This window comes from Capronia epimyces (assembly GCF_000585565.1).
Source record: "Capronia epimyces CBS 606.96 chromosome Unknown aczIQ-supercont1.3, whole genome shotgun sequence".
Taxonomy (NCBI): domain Eukaryota; kingdom Fungi; phylum Ascomycota; class Eurotiomycetes; order Chaetothyriales; family Herpotrichiellaceae; genus Capronia; species Capronia epimyces.
The window spans coordinates 3487684-3506946 of NW_006912906.1; the positions used below are offsets into that span (position 1 = coordinate 3487684).

The 19263-nt window shown below is 55.7% G+C and overlaps 6 protein-coding genes across 6 annotated transcripts; 3 read left to right on the forward strand and 3 right to left on the reverse strand.

The window, feature by feature from the left end:
• Positions 1 to 46: 46 nt before the first annotated feature.
• A1O3_04520 (uncharacterized protein) lies at positions 47 to 1214 on the reverse strand (the record flags this gene model as incomplete). Its single annotated transcript, XM_007734649.1, has 3 exons — positions 47 to 200; positions 377 to 870; positions 1152 to 1214. 3 exons carry the CDS (start codon positions 1212 to 1214, stop codon positions 47 to 49), a joined length of 711 nt encoding a protein of 236 aa, XP_007732839.1.
• A 1999-nt stretch (positions 1215 to 3213) lies between these two features.
• Positions 3214 to 5864, forward strand: A1O3_04521 (uncharacterized protein; the record flags this gene model as incomplete). Its single annotated transcript, XM_007734650.1, has 7 exons — positions 3214 to 3383; positions 3589 to 3873; positions 4074 to 4233; positions 4477 to 4943; positions 5202 to 5236; positions 5330 to 5510; positions 5570 to 5864. 7 exons carry the CDS (start codon positions 3214 to 3216, stop codon positions 5862 to 5864), a joined length of 1593 nt encoding a protein of 530 aa, XP_007732840.1.
• A 588-nt stretch (positions 5865 to 6452) lies between these two features.
• Positions 6453 to 8123, reverse strand: A1O3_04522 (uncharacterized protein; the record flags this gene model as incomplete). The annotated part of the gene is made up of 2 exons (XM_007734651.1): positions 6453 to 7673; positions 7740 to 8123. 2 exons carry the CDS (start codon positions 8121 to 8123, stop codon positions 6453 to 6455), a joined length of 1605 nt encoding a protein of 534 aa, XP_007732841.1.
• A 1453-nt stretch (positions 8124 to 9576) lies between these two features.
• On the forward strand, positions 9577 to 10747 carry A1O3_04523 (uncharacterized protein; the record flags this gene model as incomplete). The annotated part of the gene is made up of 3 exons (XM_007734652.1): positions 9577 to 9606; positions 9753 to 9809; positions 10256 to 10747. 3 exons carry the CDS (start codon positions 9577 to 9579, stop codon positions 10745 to 10747), a joined length of 579 nt encoding a protein of 192 aa, XP_007732842.1.
• Positions 10748 to 11513: 766 nt separating this feature from the next.
• Positions 11514 to 14486, reverse strand: A1O3_04524 (uncharacterized protein; the record flags this gene model as incomplete). Its single annotated transcript, XM_007734653.1, has 3 exons — positions 11514 to 13827; positions 13929 to 14363; positions 14422 to 14486. The coding sequence occupies 3 exons, from the start codon at positions 14484 to 14486 to the stop codon at positions 11514 to 11516; spliced, it is 2814 nt and encodes a 937-aa protein (XP_007732843.1).
• A 2243-nt stretch (positions 14487 to 16729) lies between these two features.
• Positions 16730 to 18542, forward strand: A1O3_04525 (uncharacterized protein; the record flags this gene model as incomplete). Its single annotated transcript, XM_007734654.1, has 4 exons — positions 16730 to 16854; positions 16977 to 17803; positions 17897 to 18252; positions 18351 to 18542. The coding sequence occupies 4 exons, from the start codon at positions 16730 to 16732 to the stop codon at positions 18540 to 18542; spliced, it is 1500 nt and encodes a 499-aa protein (XP_007732844.1).
• Positions 18543 to 19263: the final 721 nt, after the last annotated feature.

Below are 19263 nucleotides of genomic sequence, written 5' to 3' on the forward strand. Positions count from 1 at the left end.
TGTCTATCCTGCTGTCTATAAGTATATAAATTTATGTGTCCGTGTTCTAAGGGTTCGCAGGCGCCTCCTGGCCGATGTGACCGATGAAGGACTGGGAGCGGTGAACCTCCTGCTTGGCCGTGATGGGCTTGACCGTCTCCAACAGATCTTTCCAGATCTTGGTGGCCTGGAACTTTTCCCAATCTGCCTGGGTTCGAGTTCTAGGGGGGATTGTCAGCGGCAGACTCAACAACAGTCCGATGATGTTCGGTGCAGGGAGGATAGGGTAGGGTTAGGCGCAAGCAGCATAGCAGGCTCGTGGGGTGCTGGGTGCTGGGTGCTGGGTGTTGGTGTTGGGTGTTGGGTGTTGAATGCTGGGTGCTGGGTGTAAACATACCTGATATAAACGGTAGCCAAAGTGAAATCACTCAACTCCTTCAACACGGCGAAACTCTGGACAGTGATGGCGGGGGATTTCTCGGCATCCTTGACGGCGTCGGCGGCATCGGCCAAAACACCCAACAACTGCTTCCGCTTGCCCTGGGCGGCGGCCCAGAAATGCACGACGGCGACGAAACTGTCGGTGGCGTCGGCGTCCTTGTCGTCGGACCGCTTGACGAACCCGCCCGCCAGGTCGTAGTGGTGCAGGTCGTAGTCCGGGCTGCCGAGCCCTTGCACGTTGCGCAGCAGCTTGTCCTCGTCGACCTTGCGCATCTCCTCCTTGAACGTGTCGGTCGACAGGTGGCCGATGAAGAAGCCGATCGGGTGGTAGTAGCCTTCGAGGCCCCAGATCGTGTCGGGCTCGCCGTCCAGGTCGTAGCCCCAGTAGTAGGAGTCGGAGTAGGGTTCGGTCTTGGACACGGCGCAGAGTCCGGCGAGACGGTCTCTCCACTAGTCAGTGAGTTAGTAACAGTCTTGAGCATTGAACTGAGGAAATCTCGTCTTGAGCATTGAACGGCACACTCTTGAGCATTCAACTGATGGGGTTGTCTTGAGTGTTGGACTGCAGTCTGCACACCACACTTGAATATTGAACCGCACACCACACTCTTGATCTTGAACGTTGACTGCACACCACTCTCTTGATCTTGAATATTGAACCACACTCTTGATCTTGAGAGCCGACTAGTAGACAACCTCGAACATTGACTGCACCAAACAACTGTACGTACCGGTGCCAAAGCGCCATCTCTACCCACGACCCGAGCCACAACGTAGAACCGAGGAGCAACCATGATGATCGTCGGTGTGGCTGATCAGATAGCTTTCCTTTTCTTGGATGCTGATATTATGTGCGGGGATATTTATCTCGGCCACAGTTATTTTGCCGGATATAGGAAAGGCAGGCGAACTTGAAGACCAAAGAGAGAATTCCCCAAATCGTTTATGGAGTAGATAGCCAGTTAAGGTAAGCAAGGCAAGTAGGTGTAGTGGTGTGGCAGGTGTAGTAAGTAAGTGTAGAGCGTCCGGCGTCCTTTTCCTTTTATGACGCTTACAGTAACTACTATTACGCCAATGTCAATGTCGGGTGAAAAGCTCCCGCTGCATGGCACAGTGTCCGTATCCGTACACATCTTCGCTTTGTCAGAGAGGCCATGGCCATGCCCGAGGCCCCGGACTGGTGTTGCATTGGCATTCGCATGGCATTGCCACTGTACAGATACCGTGCACGGAGTCCGAGATAGTACTACGAACTAGCGACTCCAGTTTCAACTCAATGTCCGACTCCATGGGGTTCAGTAAGTTGGAGTCTCTAGTCTCTAGTTTCTATGGCGGGGCACATGACCCTGAGCCTGGAGTGTTGAGTCCTGGTCCTGGTCCTTGGAGCCAGTCGAGTCCGCCACTCCAGTCCAGTGCTTGGTCAGGAGGACTGGGACTGGGAGAATAGGAATGGAATGGAATAACGGCGGAGATGGAATGGAGATGGGATGGAGATGGACAGCGACAACGGAGAAAAACAGGTCATGCCGAGGAGGAATGAAGGAGTTGAATTGTACCGGAGTGCGCCCATGCTGTGGTCCTGTAATTAATTACCTGGCTACTAGGGAGGTCCTCCAAACTTACTTAGTAATCCGTACACTGTACTCCGTACCTTAGGTACTCTAGGTACCTACCTTAGGTATGGGTACACTACCAGGTACGGATACTTCGTACTACCTAGGTACTTACCTGGTACCTGGTATTCCGTACTAGCCACACAGTACGGATACGAGTACCTTATATAAGTGTATACAGTACGGGTACGAGTCTGTACCAATACCACTACCACTCCCACCACCATAAGATAGGGTACTAGCCACAACTAATACTCACAGCCCTAGAGACACGTATACCTAACAGCTACCTACCTATAGGTAAGCAACTTACTCCATAGACGGTTGGTTCATAGTTCTTCCATCCACTCATATTCACGCCGAAAACTCGTCCGTTAAATAAGCCTATTTCAACGCCTTCTGGCCCTGTCTCCCTGTCTCGCTGTCTATCTCGACCATGATGGGATGAATTCCCCTCCTTTACCTGTCTACGTCGTCTAGGATAGGACAGGATGGATTCCCCCTCTATCTGTCCATCTCGTCTGGGATAGGATAGGATGAATTTCCTCCTCCCCAGCCTGTCATATATGATCCGGAGCACACTGAGCAGCATAGACACCGCCCTTGCCACCGCGGCAGTTGTGGTCTCCATCGACGCCGCCACGACGGCATTGGATCTTCCAAAGGATGGAATTACCCTGGGAACTTGAGGCACCAATCCCCACTCCCCCAATTCCCAGAGACCCCAGTGGCCCCAATGGCAATGCTCCCAATTCCCAATGACCCCAGTGGCCCCAGTGGCACTGCTCCGGATTTGACGATCATGAACATGATATCAGTCCGGGGAACAGACCTGAGCTGGACTGGGACTGGACTGGGACTGGACCAAACAGTCTCATTCCAGGGTATCCGATGGTTCTCCAGACACGGGGCTAGAGCTAGGAGTATTTATGATGTATCCTCCTGACCGAAGCGAAGTAAAGTAGTATAAGGTGCAAGTCTCGTAGATCTCTATACAGATCGATCTGACTTTGCAAAGGTGGTTCGTGATTCCTATTCCTCGAAACAGAGAAGGGACAATCGACCAGGCTTGTTCTCTTTTGCTTTCCCTTTTCCCTTCTGCTTTGCTGCTCTGCTTTGCTGGCTGTCTGCTCTCTTCTTGGTCTCTGCTGGCCGTCTTTATCTCCCCCTTTCGGCCGTCATGCCATCCACCGTAACCGCCGCCAGCACCGGGCTGGCAGTGTTGTTGCTTTTCGTCGTGTATCGCGTGTTGCGCATCGGTCGCCGAGACCCGCGTCTGCCTCCGGGGCCGCCGACGGTTCCAGTCTTGGGCAATGCACATCTCATCCCGACCACGGGGATTGGACTAAAGTAAGTGAAAGTGGAAAGTGAAGGAACGAAGCCTGCTGGGACGTATCGATGAAGCCTGCTTGGACACATCGGTACTCCCCAACACCAACACCAACACCAACACCAACACCAGACCCAGCCGCTCCTGTGCTCCTGTGTTCTGTGTTCTGTGTTATGCGTCAGCCATGTACCTGTATGGACCCCTCGCTAACATGTGCACTCCCAGATTCCAAGAATGGGTGCAGAAATATGGCCCGATATACTCGCTCAAGGTGCTGGACTCGACCATTGTCGTCATCTCCGACCCCCAGATCGTCGGGCAGCTGCTGGACAAGAAGGGCGCCATCTATTCGGACCGGCCGGAGAACGCGGTGGCCATGCACGTCACCGACGGCCACCACTTCTCCTTCGAGCAACAGGGCCCGTCGTGGAAGCTCAAGCGCGCCATCGCCGTGCGGCATTTCAGTCCGCAGAAGCTGGACACGCATCACTTCCGCGTCCAGGAAGCCGAGTAAGTACTGAAGAAGGATTGATGGGAGTACTGAAGAAGCTTGATGGGGAGGCGCAACTTCTTCAGCCTTGCAGGTGACCAGGCACATTGCTTGGATGAGAAGAATGGCGCACCGCCCACCGCCCATCTGTGCAGTCCTTCAGGACCGGAAACCAAAAAGAAAAAACCATCAGGGCTTTTGCTAACTGTCAATCCTGTAGATCCGTCGTCTTCATGAACAACCTGCTGGAAGACCCCGACCGCATCTTCGATTATGCGCGCCTGTATCCCGTCTCGGTGGCGTGTTCTCTGCTGTATGGACATCGGGCCCGGGATCTGGATTCGTTCTGGTACAAGGACTTTTATCACATGATGGAAAAGGTAGGTCCTGTTGAGTCAGGCTGTGATTTCCTTTCCTTGCGCACACAGGTTGAGTCCGGCGAGGCCAGGCCAGGCCAGGGCTGTGATTTCCTTTCCTTGCGCCCTACCCGTCCTCAATCTCCATGCTCGCAAGCTTCCTCAATCTCTATGACTGAGACTGACCAACCCCTCCTCAATCTCCATGACTGAGACTGTCCAACCCCTCCTCAATCGCTATGACTGAGACTGACGTCGGGCTCTTAGTGGGGAGAAGTGCTCGAACCCGGGGCCAACCCGCCCATCGAAGAGTTCCCTCTGTGCTGGTACATGCCGGGCCTGTGGCGGAAGCGCATGGACGAAGTCAAGAAGCTGCGAGCGGATCTCTGGACCCGCGCGCGGAAGATTGTCGACGCACGGAGACAGAAGGGCGACAAGCGTGACTGCTTGATCGACGAGAAGCTCGACGAGCTGAAGGAGAGCGATAATTGGCCGTATCCCGAATTTGCCTTCAACAACTTGTTTGGCGAGCTGGTCGAGGCCGGCGCCGACACCACCGCGAACCAGGTGCTCACCATCATCATGGCGCTGGCCAAACATCCCGAAGTGCAGCGCAAGGCTCAGGCGGAGATCGATCGCGTCTGCGGTCCGGACAAGGCTCCCACTTTTGATGACTTTGAGAAATTGCCTTATATCAACTGTATCATCAAGGAGGGGTTGAGATGGCGACCAACGTATGTGACCAACTATGCACTTTATACTACCCATACTCTCACACACTCACACTCACACTCACACGCGCATTACTATACTACTCGGATTCAGACTTGGATTCGTACTCACTCACAATTACACTCACACTCACTCACAATTGCACTCACACTCACAACCCCATCCCCTACTTCCTCATCTCGCCTTCGTTCATCCTGTCAGCCGTCTTATCACTAGCACTCCACTCCAGACCTTTACTGACCAGACATGTATATGGACAGCGCACGTACGGCTTTACCACATCGCGTGACAAAAGGTGCATTCAGTCCACTTTTCCACCCCTACAAAAGAGGAAGGAAGGCGCATGAAGAACAAGACTTGAACAGAACTGACCCTTACTGTACTCTAGACGACTACTATAACGGATACCTGATCCCCAAAGGCAGTACCATCTTCATCGCAGTGTGGGCGATGCATCAGGATGAGAAGCTGTACGCCGACCACGTTCAGTTCAATCCCGACCGGTTCCTCAACCACCCCAAGCTGGCCAACGAGTATGCTTCGTCGCCGGAATATGAAAAGAGAGATAAGTTTGGCCATTACAATCTCCACATTAATATAGTCCTACCTAGCTGACCTCGGTTCTCAGTTTACATCACTACGGCTACGGCGCCGGCCGTCGCATCTGTCCTGGCGTGCATCTGGCCGAACGCAACATGTGGCGCATCACAGCCAAGCTCTTGTGGGCGTTCAACATCTACGAACCCACGGATCCGGCCACGGGCAAGACCATTCCTCTGGACGAGAATGCCTACAACTCCTGTATCTTGGTCAGTCCGTTGCCGTTTAAAGTCCGAGTGGAGCCTCGGAGTGAGAAGGTCTTGCAGGCGGTCAAGAGGGAGAAGGCCGATGCATTGGCTTTTCTTTCGCAGTATGACAATTGAGGAGAACAGGATGAGAAGGAGGGGAGCACCAAGGACGAGAAGAGGAAAATATGACGAGAAGAAGCAGGACACCAAGGACGAGAAGGATAAGGAGACGAAACAGAAGCACAGTAACATGACCCGTACAAAGGTATCAATCCAGGTGACGCTTGATTCCTGTACAGACGTATAAAATACTGGTGACGCTTGAATTGGAATTGCTCTAAATCAGTATTCAGTAATCAGTCCTCTGCCCTTTGCTCCACCACTGTCCTAACCATTCTCATGTCCCTGCTCCGCCACTGTCCTAGCCCTCCTCATGTCCCTGCTCCGTCACTGTCCTAGCTATCCTCATGTACGTGGGTGTAATCCATCAAGTCTTGTCACCACCGGTTGGGAGTCATGTCCAGCGGCCGCAGGGGATATTCTCAGTCCCGGTTGACCTTCAGGCGTGGAAGGACAACATATACGAAAAACAACATATACGGAATCCATGGTCAGGCAATATCCAAGATTTCTTCATAAACATTTCTCAAACATTTCTTCCTTCCTTACTCCACAGCATGTATCTGTACCTGTACCTGTGTAACTAGGACTAGGACAGACAGACTAGTTCTTATCAAACCCAGGATATCCTTGAGCAACAGTAGTGTTGATGCGCTTGACATAGTCGTTCAAACCACCCAAATAGTTCAGCACCTCCTTAGGCTTCCCCGGGATATTGGTGCCCATGTACTCGGAATCAGTCTCGGGCAGCAAAGTGGCGTTGCCAATGGCATTAGTCAGGGCCCTCCAGCCAGCCTCGGACTCGGCGGAGGGGTCGAGTTCCTTGTGGTCATGCAGACGGAGGTACTCGAGGGTCTGGACGATCCAGTCGCCCTGGATTTCGGCACAGGTAGGACCGTTGCAGAAGGAGGTGGGGCCCTGAGGCCCGTACAGGAAGAACAGGTTGGGGAAGCCGTGGGTCATCAGGCCCAAGTTGGTCCAGGTGCCTTTCTTCCACTTCTCCCGCAGCGACTGGCCGTTGCGGCCCTTCAGGTCGATGTTGAGGATGCCGCCGGTGACGGAGTCGAAGCCGGTGGCGAGCACCAAAACGTCGAGCTCGATGAAGGTGCCGTCCTTGGTGACGACGCCGTCGGGCCGCACGTCGACGATGGGGTTGTTCTTGGCGTCGACCAGGTCGACGTTGTCGCGGTTGTACACCTCGTAGTACTGCTGCTCGAGCGTGGCGCGCTTGGTGCCGAAGTAGTAGGGCGGGTTGGCCGGGGCCAGCAGCTCCTGTTTGGCCGGGTCCTTGATGCGCGGCAGCACCTTGCTGCGCCAGAACTCGTACGCCTCGCGGTTGACTTCTTTGTTCATGATGACGGCCTGGTAGCTGCTGAGCCAGTAGGCCAGCCCGCCGTCGTCCCACACCTTGCTGAAGAAGGCGTGGCGCGCCTCGGGCGTCGGGTCCAGCTGCACGTTGAACTCGGCGTCCAGCCCCGCGAACGTGTGGCGCCGCAGCTCGTACAGCGCCGTGTATCGCGCCTTGTCCTGCTCCGCCACCGTCAATGGTCGCTGCCGCATCGGCAGCGCGTATGTCGGGTTGCGCTGGAACACCGTCAGGTGGCCCACCGATGGCGCCAGCTCCTGGATCACCTGCAGCCCGCTCGACCCGTTGCCCACGATGCCGACCTTCTTGCCGGCGTAGTCGACGCCGCCTTGCGGCCAGCGCGACGTGTGGAAGTGCGGCCCGGCGAACTTGTCCAGGTTCGGGAAGTTGGGGACGAACGCCTTGGACGCGAACCCCGTCGCCAGGATCAGATGTCGCGTCGTCAGCTCCGGCCCGTCCTGGCTGACAGTGGCAGCCTGCGCCTCAGCCTCGCCGCCGGGCTTTTGCACGGGCTGCTTCTTGACCAGAGTCTTGACGCTCCATTGGCTGTTGGCGTCGTCAAAGTCGGCCCCGACCACCCGCGTGTTGAACAGCACGTCTTTCTTCAGGTGCAGCTTCGACTCGACGTGCTCGAAGTACCGCTGGATCTCCCGTGTCCCGGGGTACTTCTCGCTCCACACCCAGTCCTTCCAGAGCTCGCTGTTGGAGAATTCGTACAGCGGCACCTTGGTGTCGACGCGTGCTCCGGGGTACACGTTCCAGTACCACACGCCGCCGATGTCGGGCGCCTCGTCGATCACCAGCGTCTTGAAGTTGCGCTTGCGCAGTTCGTGCAGCGCGTACAGGCCTCCAAATCCGGCCCCGACGATGATGGCATCGTATTGAGGCCGATTCGACACGGAACCCATGTTGTTGTTGATGTTTGGTCGGCAAAGAGAGATATCTCAGACGGGGGACCCAACGCTTATCGAGTCTGCTCTGGTCTGGTCAGCTTAGGTCTGGTCAGGTCAGGTCAGGTCTGACTCTAGTTACCTTGTCACTTGTCACTTTGCGTTGAGACGGATAAAGGTTTGAGTGTGAGTGTCCCAAAGTCATAGGAGGGGTCCTTCTCCCAAGTTTATATCTCAATCTTCCTCATCGTCTCGTCTCAATTCGTGACCGTGACCCCGATCGTGACCCCGACCCGGCCACACACCTTCCTCTATTACCCCAGACCAGACTGCCAGTGCTGCCCGCACCCAGGAGGGCCGGCCGGACTCATTGAGGCAGCCGCACAGATTCTTGTAAGGGTAGGCGCACAGATTAGTGTAAGGGTAGGCGCACAGATTACTGTAAGGGTAAGTGTAGGCCAGCTGATGCGAGGTCTGAGGTCTGAGGACTGTCGTGATCAGAGGCTAGCACAAGCCAAGTGGGACTATGGGCTGTGGGTTTGAAGCTCGGCTCCGAGCTCGGCTGGAGCCTTGGACTGGCTTTAAACTAAACCTGGAGCTTTCAGATGGGGGCGGGGGGTGGGATGGGGTGGAGGGGTGGAAGCATACTCCGTACATACCAGTGTCTGGAGTGTGGGCAATGGACATACTGTCGACCCTTCGGCCAGTTTCGACTCCAAACTCTCCGGGCGCATACATCTATACCACTGAAGTGTGGTACAGCACATGCTGCATGAAGCCAGGATCCGCCATTAGGCCGGGTCGATCCCGGCCAAGACATGCCGTTCTGGAGTAGGCCAATGCCGAAAAAGTCCGGGGGCGCGGGGGGACCGGACAGTATGTACGGGTACATACTGTAGGTACAACGTAGTATGTACACTGGATGTATGTACTCCGGACTTCTACAATATACACAGGATGCACTCCGTATGTACTCCGGACTTCCAGTACTGTATACTGCAGTACTACACCACAGTCAAGGCCGGGGAGGGGTCGGGGCGTCAGGGTCGAGGGTCGGGGTTTGGGTATCGGGGATCGGGTCTTTTGTGGAGGAGAGGAGCGAGGAGGGAGAAGACAAGGCGGAGGTGTTGTTGCTCGCTCCTACAGTGTCCCCCATCGACCCCGATGGTATGTAGGAGTACCCCGTATATCGAGCAGACACCGTTACCCGGTTGGCAGCAGTATTAGTATTTAGTATTTAGTATTTATCCTTGGATTTCGTGCTTTGTGCTTTGTGTTTCGTCTTGAAGTTCGCTTTCCCTTTACCTTTACCCATTGAACTGACTCTACTCTGCTAGCCATTCTATCCTAAGACTGTGTCTACTGACTTGACAGGTTATCCTCCTGATTGCCAACCCATTCCCTCAAAGACTTTGCTGCTGTCCTTGGAGAACCATCTACATCAGTAACTTACCAATCAAGTCCAGTCAAAATGGATCAAAACGGGTTTGTCAAGGACGACGTACGTGGATCCTGGAGATGAGATGTGATATTGCATCTACATCTATCTCTACATCTATCTCTACCTCTACCTCTACCTCCACCCCGACCCCGACCCCTGTCTTCGTATCTCTATCTACATCTCAGGACACGGCTGACAAGTGACAGAAATCGTACGGCACGATCGAAAAGCAATATGACTACCTTCGAATGCCCAAGAGCAAGGTGAGTTGATTTGTGTCTCTCTCTTTCTCTCTCTCTCTCTGTGTGTGTGTGTGCGTGTGTGTGTGTGTGTTGTTGGGACCGAACCGAGTGGCCCTTGGGGTTGGTACCACCACCATCACCACGATGACGACGACAACACCAACAACAGAACCACCACCATCACAACTACAAAAGGACTACTCTAGCACCCGTGCTGTTGCATAGCCTGGTGGCTTTGCACAGCCTCAGGCCAGTCTACGCCAACACCAACACCAATACCAACACCAACACCAACACCACCAACACCAACATCAGCACCAGCACCAGCACCAGCACCAACACCAATAAACCCCCAAGCCAACCCTGTCCCTGACCTGACCCGACCCTGACTCTGACCCTGACTCTGACCCTGACCCTGACCCTGACCCTCAACCAACCTGAACAAGAAACTAACCCCCCCTCCTCAGTACCACAACCCCGAACTCGCCTCGGCCGAACAAGAAGTTCTCGACCAACTCTACCGCGGCTGGCTGCACTACTGGAACCACGAGTCGCGCGCGGACTACCACAACGGCATGGCCGGGGCCCGGCGGTTCTACGACTTCCCCGAAATGCTCAGCTACGACATGTTCGGCAACACGATCCGCGGCAACTTCAACGAGCACTTCGAGTCCATCTTCCCCTACTGGAACGACGGCTACATGGAGTTCAAGGACCTGGAGATCACGGCCGTCTCGCCCACCTTTGCATACTCGACCATGATCCAGCATACGTGGGGCACGGCTGGCGGGGTCCCCTTCGACACGGCATTCAGACGTACAGGGCTGGCGCACAAGAGTCCCGAGGATGGCAAGTGGCGCTGGATTCATGAGCATTTGTCGTTCCCGGTCGACATGAAGACGCAGAAGGGGGATTTTACGGCCTCGTTGGATCCGGGTAAGGGGTTTAAATTGTCTTAGACTGTGCGTCCGTCATCAAGGAATTGTCCTAGACAGCGCAAGCTTGCCAGGTGCATGGTGCATGGTGCATGATCGCAATTCCGCGATAAAGGGATTGAGTGGGAGTACCTACCTTACTTTATAGCTACAGTACCTACCTTACTCCATAGCTACATACAGTACTTGCTCCCTCGAAGCGGAAGCCGACTGTCTTGAGGTGAAGAGAGAGAAACAAGACAAGACAATGATTACGATGAGATTCATTCCTAATGGACATGAAGAGACTCCGTTCCCTAGAGTTCATCAATCGATCGGGTTGGTCTCGCATTAAACTTGTTCTTGTTCGTTGATCCATACACTTATTCAATTATTCATTCATTTATCCATTCATCAATTCGTACTGCTTCATTCACTCATACCACCAACATACTACTTATTCATCATTCATCCATTCGTACTTTTCATTCATCATACTACAAAAGTCCTACGCCTGTCCTGTTTGTACTGTTCTGTTCTGTTCTGTAAGAAGAAAAGGCCTGTCTGTGTCCGGTGTCCTCCTCCCTTTCTTTCTTCCTTGCTCCCTTCCTGTTCCTTTTCCTTTTTGTCACTTGATTAGTTTCGTTTCGTTTGGTTCCCTCTCCTTCTCCTTAGTATCTGTCTCACAATAGCAGTGAGTGGCACTGTCTGTCTGTCTCTCCCTCTCAGAGCAGAGTCAACTTCAACCTCTAGTGTGTGGGTGCGCCAACCAAAAACTAGAATTGCTGTAAAACACACCATGTAAACCCAACTAGAATTGCTCTGAAAACACATCCAGAAGATACTGTGAAAACACACTGTCCAGCTCCGGTTCGGTGCCCATGTGAGGTGCGTGCGGGCCGGCCATCAGGTGGTTGGGATGGCCCGGATGAGGCTGAGGCTGATAATAGTCTAAATTGATGTGGCTGGAAATGTTGACGTTGGTGTGGTTGCCGCCGTCGTGCTTCGATATCTGGCTCATAGGGGAACCCGGCCGGAGCTGAGGGTTGAAAGTGGACGTGGACGTGGACCTGGTGGTGGACCTCTCCAGGGAGAATGGGCCAGTTTCAGTCGAAAGCGAAGCCACTGCCTCGGTCTCGACATTGGTGCCGGTGCCGGGGCTCTGGAGGTCCCAAGGCTGTTGTTGCTGGTGGTGTTGTTGTTGGTGTTGTTGGTGTTCATATTGGTGTTGAGGTTGGTATTGATGTTCATATGGGTGTTGGTGTGGGTGTAGCTGCTGATTTTGGTGCTGCTGTTGTTCATATTGATGTTGGTGTTGGTGTTGATGTTGCTGCTGTTGTTGTTGCTGCTGCTGCTGCTGCTGATCGTGGGTCATCGTCATGACCGGACTACCTAGGTCGACATCGGCCGGCGGCTTGTGCGGTGGTTTGGTCCGTTCCACCATGGAATGGGTATGGGAACTCTGCCTCCGCATGGGCCGGCGGAACTGACTCGCACTCGTACCCGGATTGGTACTGGTACTCGCGTGAGCCGGGCGAGGCTTGTTGGCAGCGGCGGCCGTGGCCAGAAACGAGTCGCGTTTGTGACAGAGCCGGGCCTCCAGCGAGTCCAGATTGTCCAACAGGGCCAGCGGGGTGTTCCAAAAGATGGAAAAGCGGCTGCAGGTGGCGCGCAGGGTCTCACAGCGTGCGCTGGCCTCGTGCACGTCTTCGTTGTGGGCGGCAAAGGTCTTGCGCAGGACTTGCAGCGACGCGGCCAACCAGACGGTACTGGCGAGGAACGGGGTGACGTGCTTGACGTGATCTCGCGAACATCTCTCGGTCAGGGCGCAGATGTCGTCGGCCGCCTGCAGACAGTTGCGCAGGCCCTGGGCGTTGTCGGACGGTTCTCGATCTGACGACGAGGCCGAGGCGGTGGCGGAGGCGGAGGCCGAGGGAGACGGCTGCGGGTGCGGGTGTGGCTCGCCTGACTTGGACTGGCCTGGTTTGGGTTTGGGTTTGGCCCTGGGCTTGTCGGAGAAGATGGTGCCCGAGACGATCTCGCCAAAGGCATAATGGTGGTAGATCATGAAGCGGGCCAGCTGGATGGTGAGGTAGATGCTGTACTTGGCGGCATGCAGACGTTTCCGCTCGACGTCGACCACGCGGCCGGTCGGGTCGGAGCCAAAGTCGAGGTACTCGCCGCGGTAGACCAGCTCGTCGGGCAGTTTGATGATGACGCTCTGCAGGGCGTGCATCAACGTGGTCAGCTTGGTCGAGTCCTCGTGGGTTGTCTTGCGGCGGAACGAGTTGCGGAAGTAGTGCAGCAGCTGCTCCGAGTTGTCGTGCGGGTCCAGGTTGAGCAGCACGCCCTGCAGATTGCCGCGCAGCAGCACCTGGGCGTTGCGCATGATGGAACTAATCACAACCAGCCAGGCGTTGGGGTTGGTGTTGCCGTGCTTGGCCAGCATCTTCCAGCGGTTGCCCGGCTCCGGCTCGAGGAAGCAGCTCGGGTGGTACTGGTTGTTGAACCACAGCTCGTCGGCCACGGGGAGGTAGGTGTCGATCATGGACCAGTCGATCGCGGTCGGACACCGGCGGATGGTGCTGGCGTAGCTGTCCATCTCCCAGATGGCCCACCAGCAGCGCCGGCGTTCCTCGTCCGCCGTCCAGCGCGCCAGGTCGCGCCCGATCTTGACGTCCTCCTTGCGTGCCTCGTAGTCGATCAGGTGCATGTGCAGCTCGTACGCCAGCCGCACGCAGGACCCCAGCAGCCGCCACGCCCGCGCCCGCACCCCGTTGGTCAGCTCGCAGAAGGTGATGACCGTCAGCGCCTGCAGCAGGCACAACGCCGGCGCTTGGTCGGGGATCTCTTTGAGCGCTTGTTCGATCAGGTCCAGGGCCAGCTGGTGAAACCGAGACATGGCTGGCGACGTCGCGGGCCGCACCTCCCCATCCCCGTCCCCGTCCCCATCTACAGCATCTCCGTCCACCGGGGTCGCGGGCTCGAACTTGGCCGAGTAGGCGAACATGGCGGCGAACAAGGCCTGTAGGTGGAGCGGGTCCTTGATGTTCTGGACCTTCTGGGCAAACGACGGCCGATGGAACAGGGAAAAAGCCGTCATGTTGTCAAAGTACGAGTCGGTTCTGTCGAGGGTAAGTATAAGTCAGTAGCAGAACCAGAACCAGGGTCGTGAACATCAACATCCCCATCACTCCCATCTGGAGCTGGCCAGGGCGGCACTCACAAATGTTGAAACCCCTGGATCGACAAACCCAACACATGACACGCCTCCATCAGCAGACTCTGGGCCTCGATCAGGTTCAGCAGCGACTCGGACGACGCGCCATCTTCTTGCATCGGCATGGGCGGCGAGCATGGTTCGTGGGTGGGATGGATGAGGGATGACAGGCTGACCGCCTTGACGAAGTTGATTTCCACCTCGGGCGAGGCCGACGACGCGGAATCCTCGCCGCCCAGGTCCAACGACCCGGTGCCCTCGTCGTCGCTGTAGGCAGACACGGTCACGGCGGCATCATTATCATTGTCGTCGCTGTGCAGCGCGGCGTCAGGGTCGCCTTGCCACTGTTCCTTGCCCTTGGCCTCGTCCAGCGAGGATTTCCGCCAGCGATGGGGCGAGGTGCCTGGCCACACAAGCGTCAGTAGGACTGTACTGTAGTTTCTGGGCGCGGGGAGACCGTCTCGCGCCACCGAGCAGAACACGGAACACTGGTACTGACGGGATTTGGGCCCTGGCTTGAGCCGCCGGGCGGGATAGACACAAGGTTGCTGTAGCTTGGTACATGGCTGACACGAGGGAAGGACGCGGTCGCTGCGGTGGTAGGGCATCAATCAGCAGGGACTCGGATCGGACTTGGACTTGGATGCACGTCGGGCGCAGCCTGGTGCGAGCGACGCGACGCGATGCAATGCGATGCTTACCATCTGGTCTTCTTCCTGTGCTCACGTCGCCATTAGTAAGCCTCGTTTGAGATAAAGCGAGCAGGGAAACAGGAAAAAATGGAAAAAAAACATGCCTTCGACACGTGCTGCAGGCCAGCAGCGATCTCCCACCGCCACCGGCACCAGCGGCCGTCCCATAGTCATCAGCCCAGGTGGTGGCCTGACTGTTACGTCTGGCTTGAGACATGACGGTGATGATGTTTGGTGTTTGTGTTATACGGGGGACAGGTCAACAGATGCAGATGCAGGTGCAGATCGATGGTCTTGGATTGTGGGCATAGAGTTTGCCGCCGTAAGCCACAAGTGAGCGACGACGGGGATGTGACTTGACGGACGGCTCACCTCGGGTGCAGGTGGAAATTGCGGGGTGACCCCTGGTCTCTGGGCGCAGGCTAAGGGACCTTTGGGGGTTAGGGCCTGGCCTAGGCGGTGTAGAGGCGTAGGGGGATAGGGGTTTAGGGGCTGAGGCCTCATGTAACCTTGGATTTGCGTCGAGGGTTTAGGGGCCACAGTCTTCCTATAGGCATGGTGCTCAGGCATTGCAGGCATTATTGCAGGCATTGTGCTTAGCACAGGCCAAGAAGGCTCGCGGCTAGTTCAGACCACGGGGCTTAGGCTACTTAGGCTTAGGCAGCTTAGGCCAAGGGCCTCGGGCGGCTAAACCTCTGACCCGGCCTTGACTGTGCCCAATCCGGGGCCCCGGGGGGCGTGCCGAGGGAAATTGACCGGAAGACGCCATCCAGGAAGGAGGAAGGAGGGGCGAGGCCAGCTGACCAGGTCTCGTCCCTTCTTCCATCCCATCTAGCACGAGTACAGTCGCCCTCTTCTGTACATGTACATCCGGGTCCTCCGTCCAGTATCCCTTACACCGTGCGTAGCAGTCACAGGACTGGGACACGCACATAGACACGCGCGCGGTTTGCGGAGAGGTCTGGGGCTGCCTCGTCTCGCAAGCGATGAGACCTGGGGAGCTCGTATTCCGTATTCCGTACTCCGTATTCGTCCTCGGTACTCGTCCTCGGTACTCGTCCTCGGTCCTCTCTCTTCATCGTACGGATACAGAGACAGCCCTGAGCCCTGCGCAGTGCGCACACACGTCAAACCAGCTCCAGCTCGTCTTTTCACTGTCACCGCCTCGTCGCTGACTCGGTGCTCTGTGAGTGGTCGAGGCCGGGCGTGGGGCCCCAGCTCCCCGTTCAACTCAATCTTGCACTATGACTAATTACCATGAACTAGTACAGTACAGTAAGTACAGTATCTGCCAGGATTCTCCCGACCTGCACAGTCTCCGGACGGACTACTCTGGAGATGACGCGGTAACCTTCCAAGTTCAGTGAGCACCGACTTTATCACGAACCCTCATCCCCATCCGGGGCAATTTCGCATCCACAAGGCTTGTGGCTGCTGCTGCTGTTGATGCTGCTGCTGCTGGTTGGTGCTGGCCTGCCCAGGTCGACCATCGACCACCCGTCCCCCCCATCCCAGGTTCCAGTCCCACGGGGGTTTGCATCCCATTTGGGATCAATAATGAATGGTCGACCCGTCGCTGGGGAAAGCCACGTTCATGACGGGTGGAATACTGATCTTGCACCCTAACCCTTCCCCGGACTGGCTTGGCCTGGCCTACTGGGTCGTGCACTCTGTTCATGTCCTAAGGCGCGGTACAGGATGGAGTATGGTATATAACCAAACTGGGGGCACCCAGTAGCAAAAATCCCATCCATCCATCCATCCATCCATCCCGTCCGTCTCCCTCTCCCTCTCCCTCTTCTTTTCCTTCTCCCTCTTTCTCTTCGTCTACGGGATCGGACTTTCCCTTGATCATCTCCGAAAAGACAGACTCGATCATTTCCCATCCCAGGCTGTGTCGCCTGTGCTTCCAACCATGGGGATTTTCAGCCATCGCGTGGCAAGTGCCACGGTCGGGGGAGACCAGTCTCACGTCCATGTCAAAACGACCAGTACCACCATCATGGTAGGTTGAACAGAACCCTCCGTCTCCGTCTCCTGTCACCATGGAGACAGGGAGAACTAGAACTGCTCTGACGGGAGACTTTGTATTTTTAGACCATTTTGGTGGCGGGCATGGGCAGCTTTGTGTTTGGATACTGCAACAACTCCATCGCCGGAAGTCTGGTGCAGACGTCGTTCGTGGAGAAGTTCCTCAGCGACGGCAATGCCGATTCCGTTGTGGGAGGCATCATGGGCGCGTATGTGAACCCTCACCCTCACCCTCGCTCTATCTATGCCTATATCTATACCTTGCCCAACACCAACACTCACACCCGGACAAGCCACCCCGTCGACATACTGATATGCTGACATGCCATAGCTTCCTCGGTGGTGGCCTAATAGGAGCGGTGATCCAAGCCCCAATCTCGAATCGATACGGCCGGCGCGTGGCCACCGGATCTGCCGCGCTCCTCACCGTCCTGTCCGGGGCGCTTCAAGCCGGCAGCGTGCACGTGGCCATGTTCATCGTGGCGCGCTTCATCTGCGGGCTGGGGGCCGGGATTGTGCTTACCAACTGCCCGGTGTACATGAGCGAGATCGCGCCGCCGCACATCCGCGGCATGCTGGTGGGCAACCACGCCATCTCGATCGTGTACGCGTACATCTTCTCGTCGCTGATGGCGCTGGCCTTCCACTTTGTCGACCACCCCTACCAGTGGCGGCTGCAGTTTGTGCTGCTCGCCTTCTTCGGTCTGGTGCTGCTGGCCTCGCTGGCCATCCTGCCCGAGTCGCCGCGCTGGCTGTGTGAGGTCGGCCGACACGACGAGGCCTGGCAGGTGCTCCAGCAGCTGCATCAGAGCAAGGACGAGGACGACCCGGACCACGCGTCCCACCGCGCCGCCGCCGGCGAGATGGCCCAGATCAAGGCCCAGATCGAGGCCGAGCGCTCCCTGCCCACCGGGTACCTGCACATCGTGCGCACGCCGCACCTGCGCCACCGCGCCGCCTGCTCGATCCTGACCTGGGTGCTGGGCCAGTCTACCGGGATCCTGGTCATCGCCAACTTGACCCCGACCTTATTCGGCCAGCTGGGCTACACCATCACCCTGCAGCTCGGCTTGTCGGTTGTGTGGACCGTGTGTGCCGTGCTGGGGTGTTTTGTGAATGCGGCCTTGATGGATCGATTTGGCCGAGTCAAGCTTTTGGGTGAGTGACCAATACTCTACCCAATACTCTACCCACAAGCCAAGTCCCAAGACCCAACACTTGTTGACATGAACTAACATAATATAACCCCAGTCATCGGAGGCTACCTCTGCAGCGCGACCCTCATCTTCGAGTCCGTCCTGCAAAAGTTCTACCTCAACAGCACCAACACATCCGGCATCAACGCCGCCGTGGCCTTCTACTTTCTCTTCATCTTCGTCTACGGCAGCACCGTCGACTGCGTCGGCTACGTCTACCTCTCGGAGATCTGGCCCACCCACCTGCGCAGCGAGGGCACCACCATCGGCATCGTCTCCTTCTTCAGCTGCGCCATCGCCTACACCAGCCCGGCCTCGACCGCCTTTGCTACTATTGGTTGGAAATACTACTGGGTCATGATCTCCGTGTGTATAGTGGCGTCTACGGTGGCGATTTTTGTGTGTCCTGAGGTGAGTCTATATCCCATATCCCGTATCCCGTATCCCATATTGAATTCCATATATCCCAAACACTATCCCATATTATAGACATTCTAACTTGTCAATAGACCGCCAAACTCACCCTCGAAGAAATCAACGCCAAGTTCGGCGACGACGTCGCCTTGCAGTTTCCCGATGCGGATGCAGATGCCCAGCTGGAGTTGGCATTGGGGTCCAAGTCGGAGAAGTCGGCCACTCCCAATCCCAATCCTGAACAGGTGGAGGATCGAGTTGAAGATGTGGCTGTGGGAGAGAAGTAGGTCATGTCTTGGGGTACAGTACGTTCCAGAGAAGACAGGTCATGGTTAACATCGTATGAGTGCAAGGAAGTACCAGGATGGACAGGCCATGGTAACACCGTATGAGTATAAGTGAAAGCAAGTACCAGAGAAGACAGGTCATGGCTTAACACCATAATCAAGTACGAGAACAGACAGGCACGAGGTTAAATACCATAATCGAGTATTTATGAGAACAGACAGGTCATGGTCAAAGACCGTATACCTAAGTATAAGTGCGAGTACGTACCAGAGAAGATAGGTCATGGTCAAATACCGTATAAGTGCAAGTGCAAGTGCAAGTACAAGTAATGGCATAGGCAAGGCAAGGTCAGTATGAGTATCAATATCAGTATCATAGATAGTATTGGTATCACAGTTCAGTCCAGCCCAGCCCAGTCCAGTCTACCTAGTCTTGACCTCGGTGCCTATATTATATATCTTATTGAATGGTGAGCGGTGATCAAGGGATTGATTGCATTGAGTAGGGTATTGAGTATTGTATTGAGTATTAGGTATTGGGTACTAGGTAGGGTACTAGGTACTAGGTACTGGTTATTTAGGGACGGGATTGGGGATTAAGGACATTGGCATTGGCATTGCCATTGATATTGACTCATATACCTTGTATACCTTACACCTTGTATACCTTACACCTTGTATACCTTACACCTTGTATACCTTACACCTTGTATACCTTACA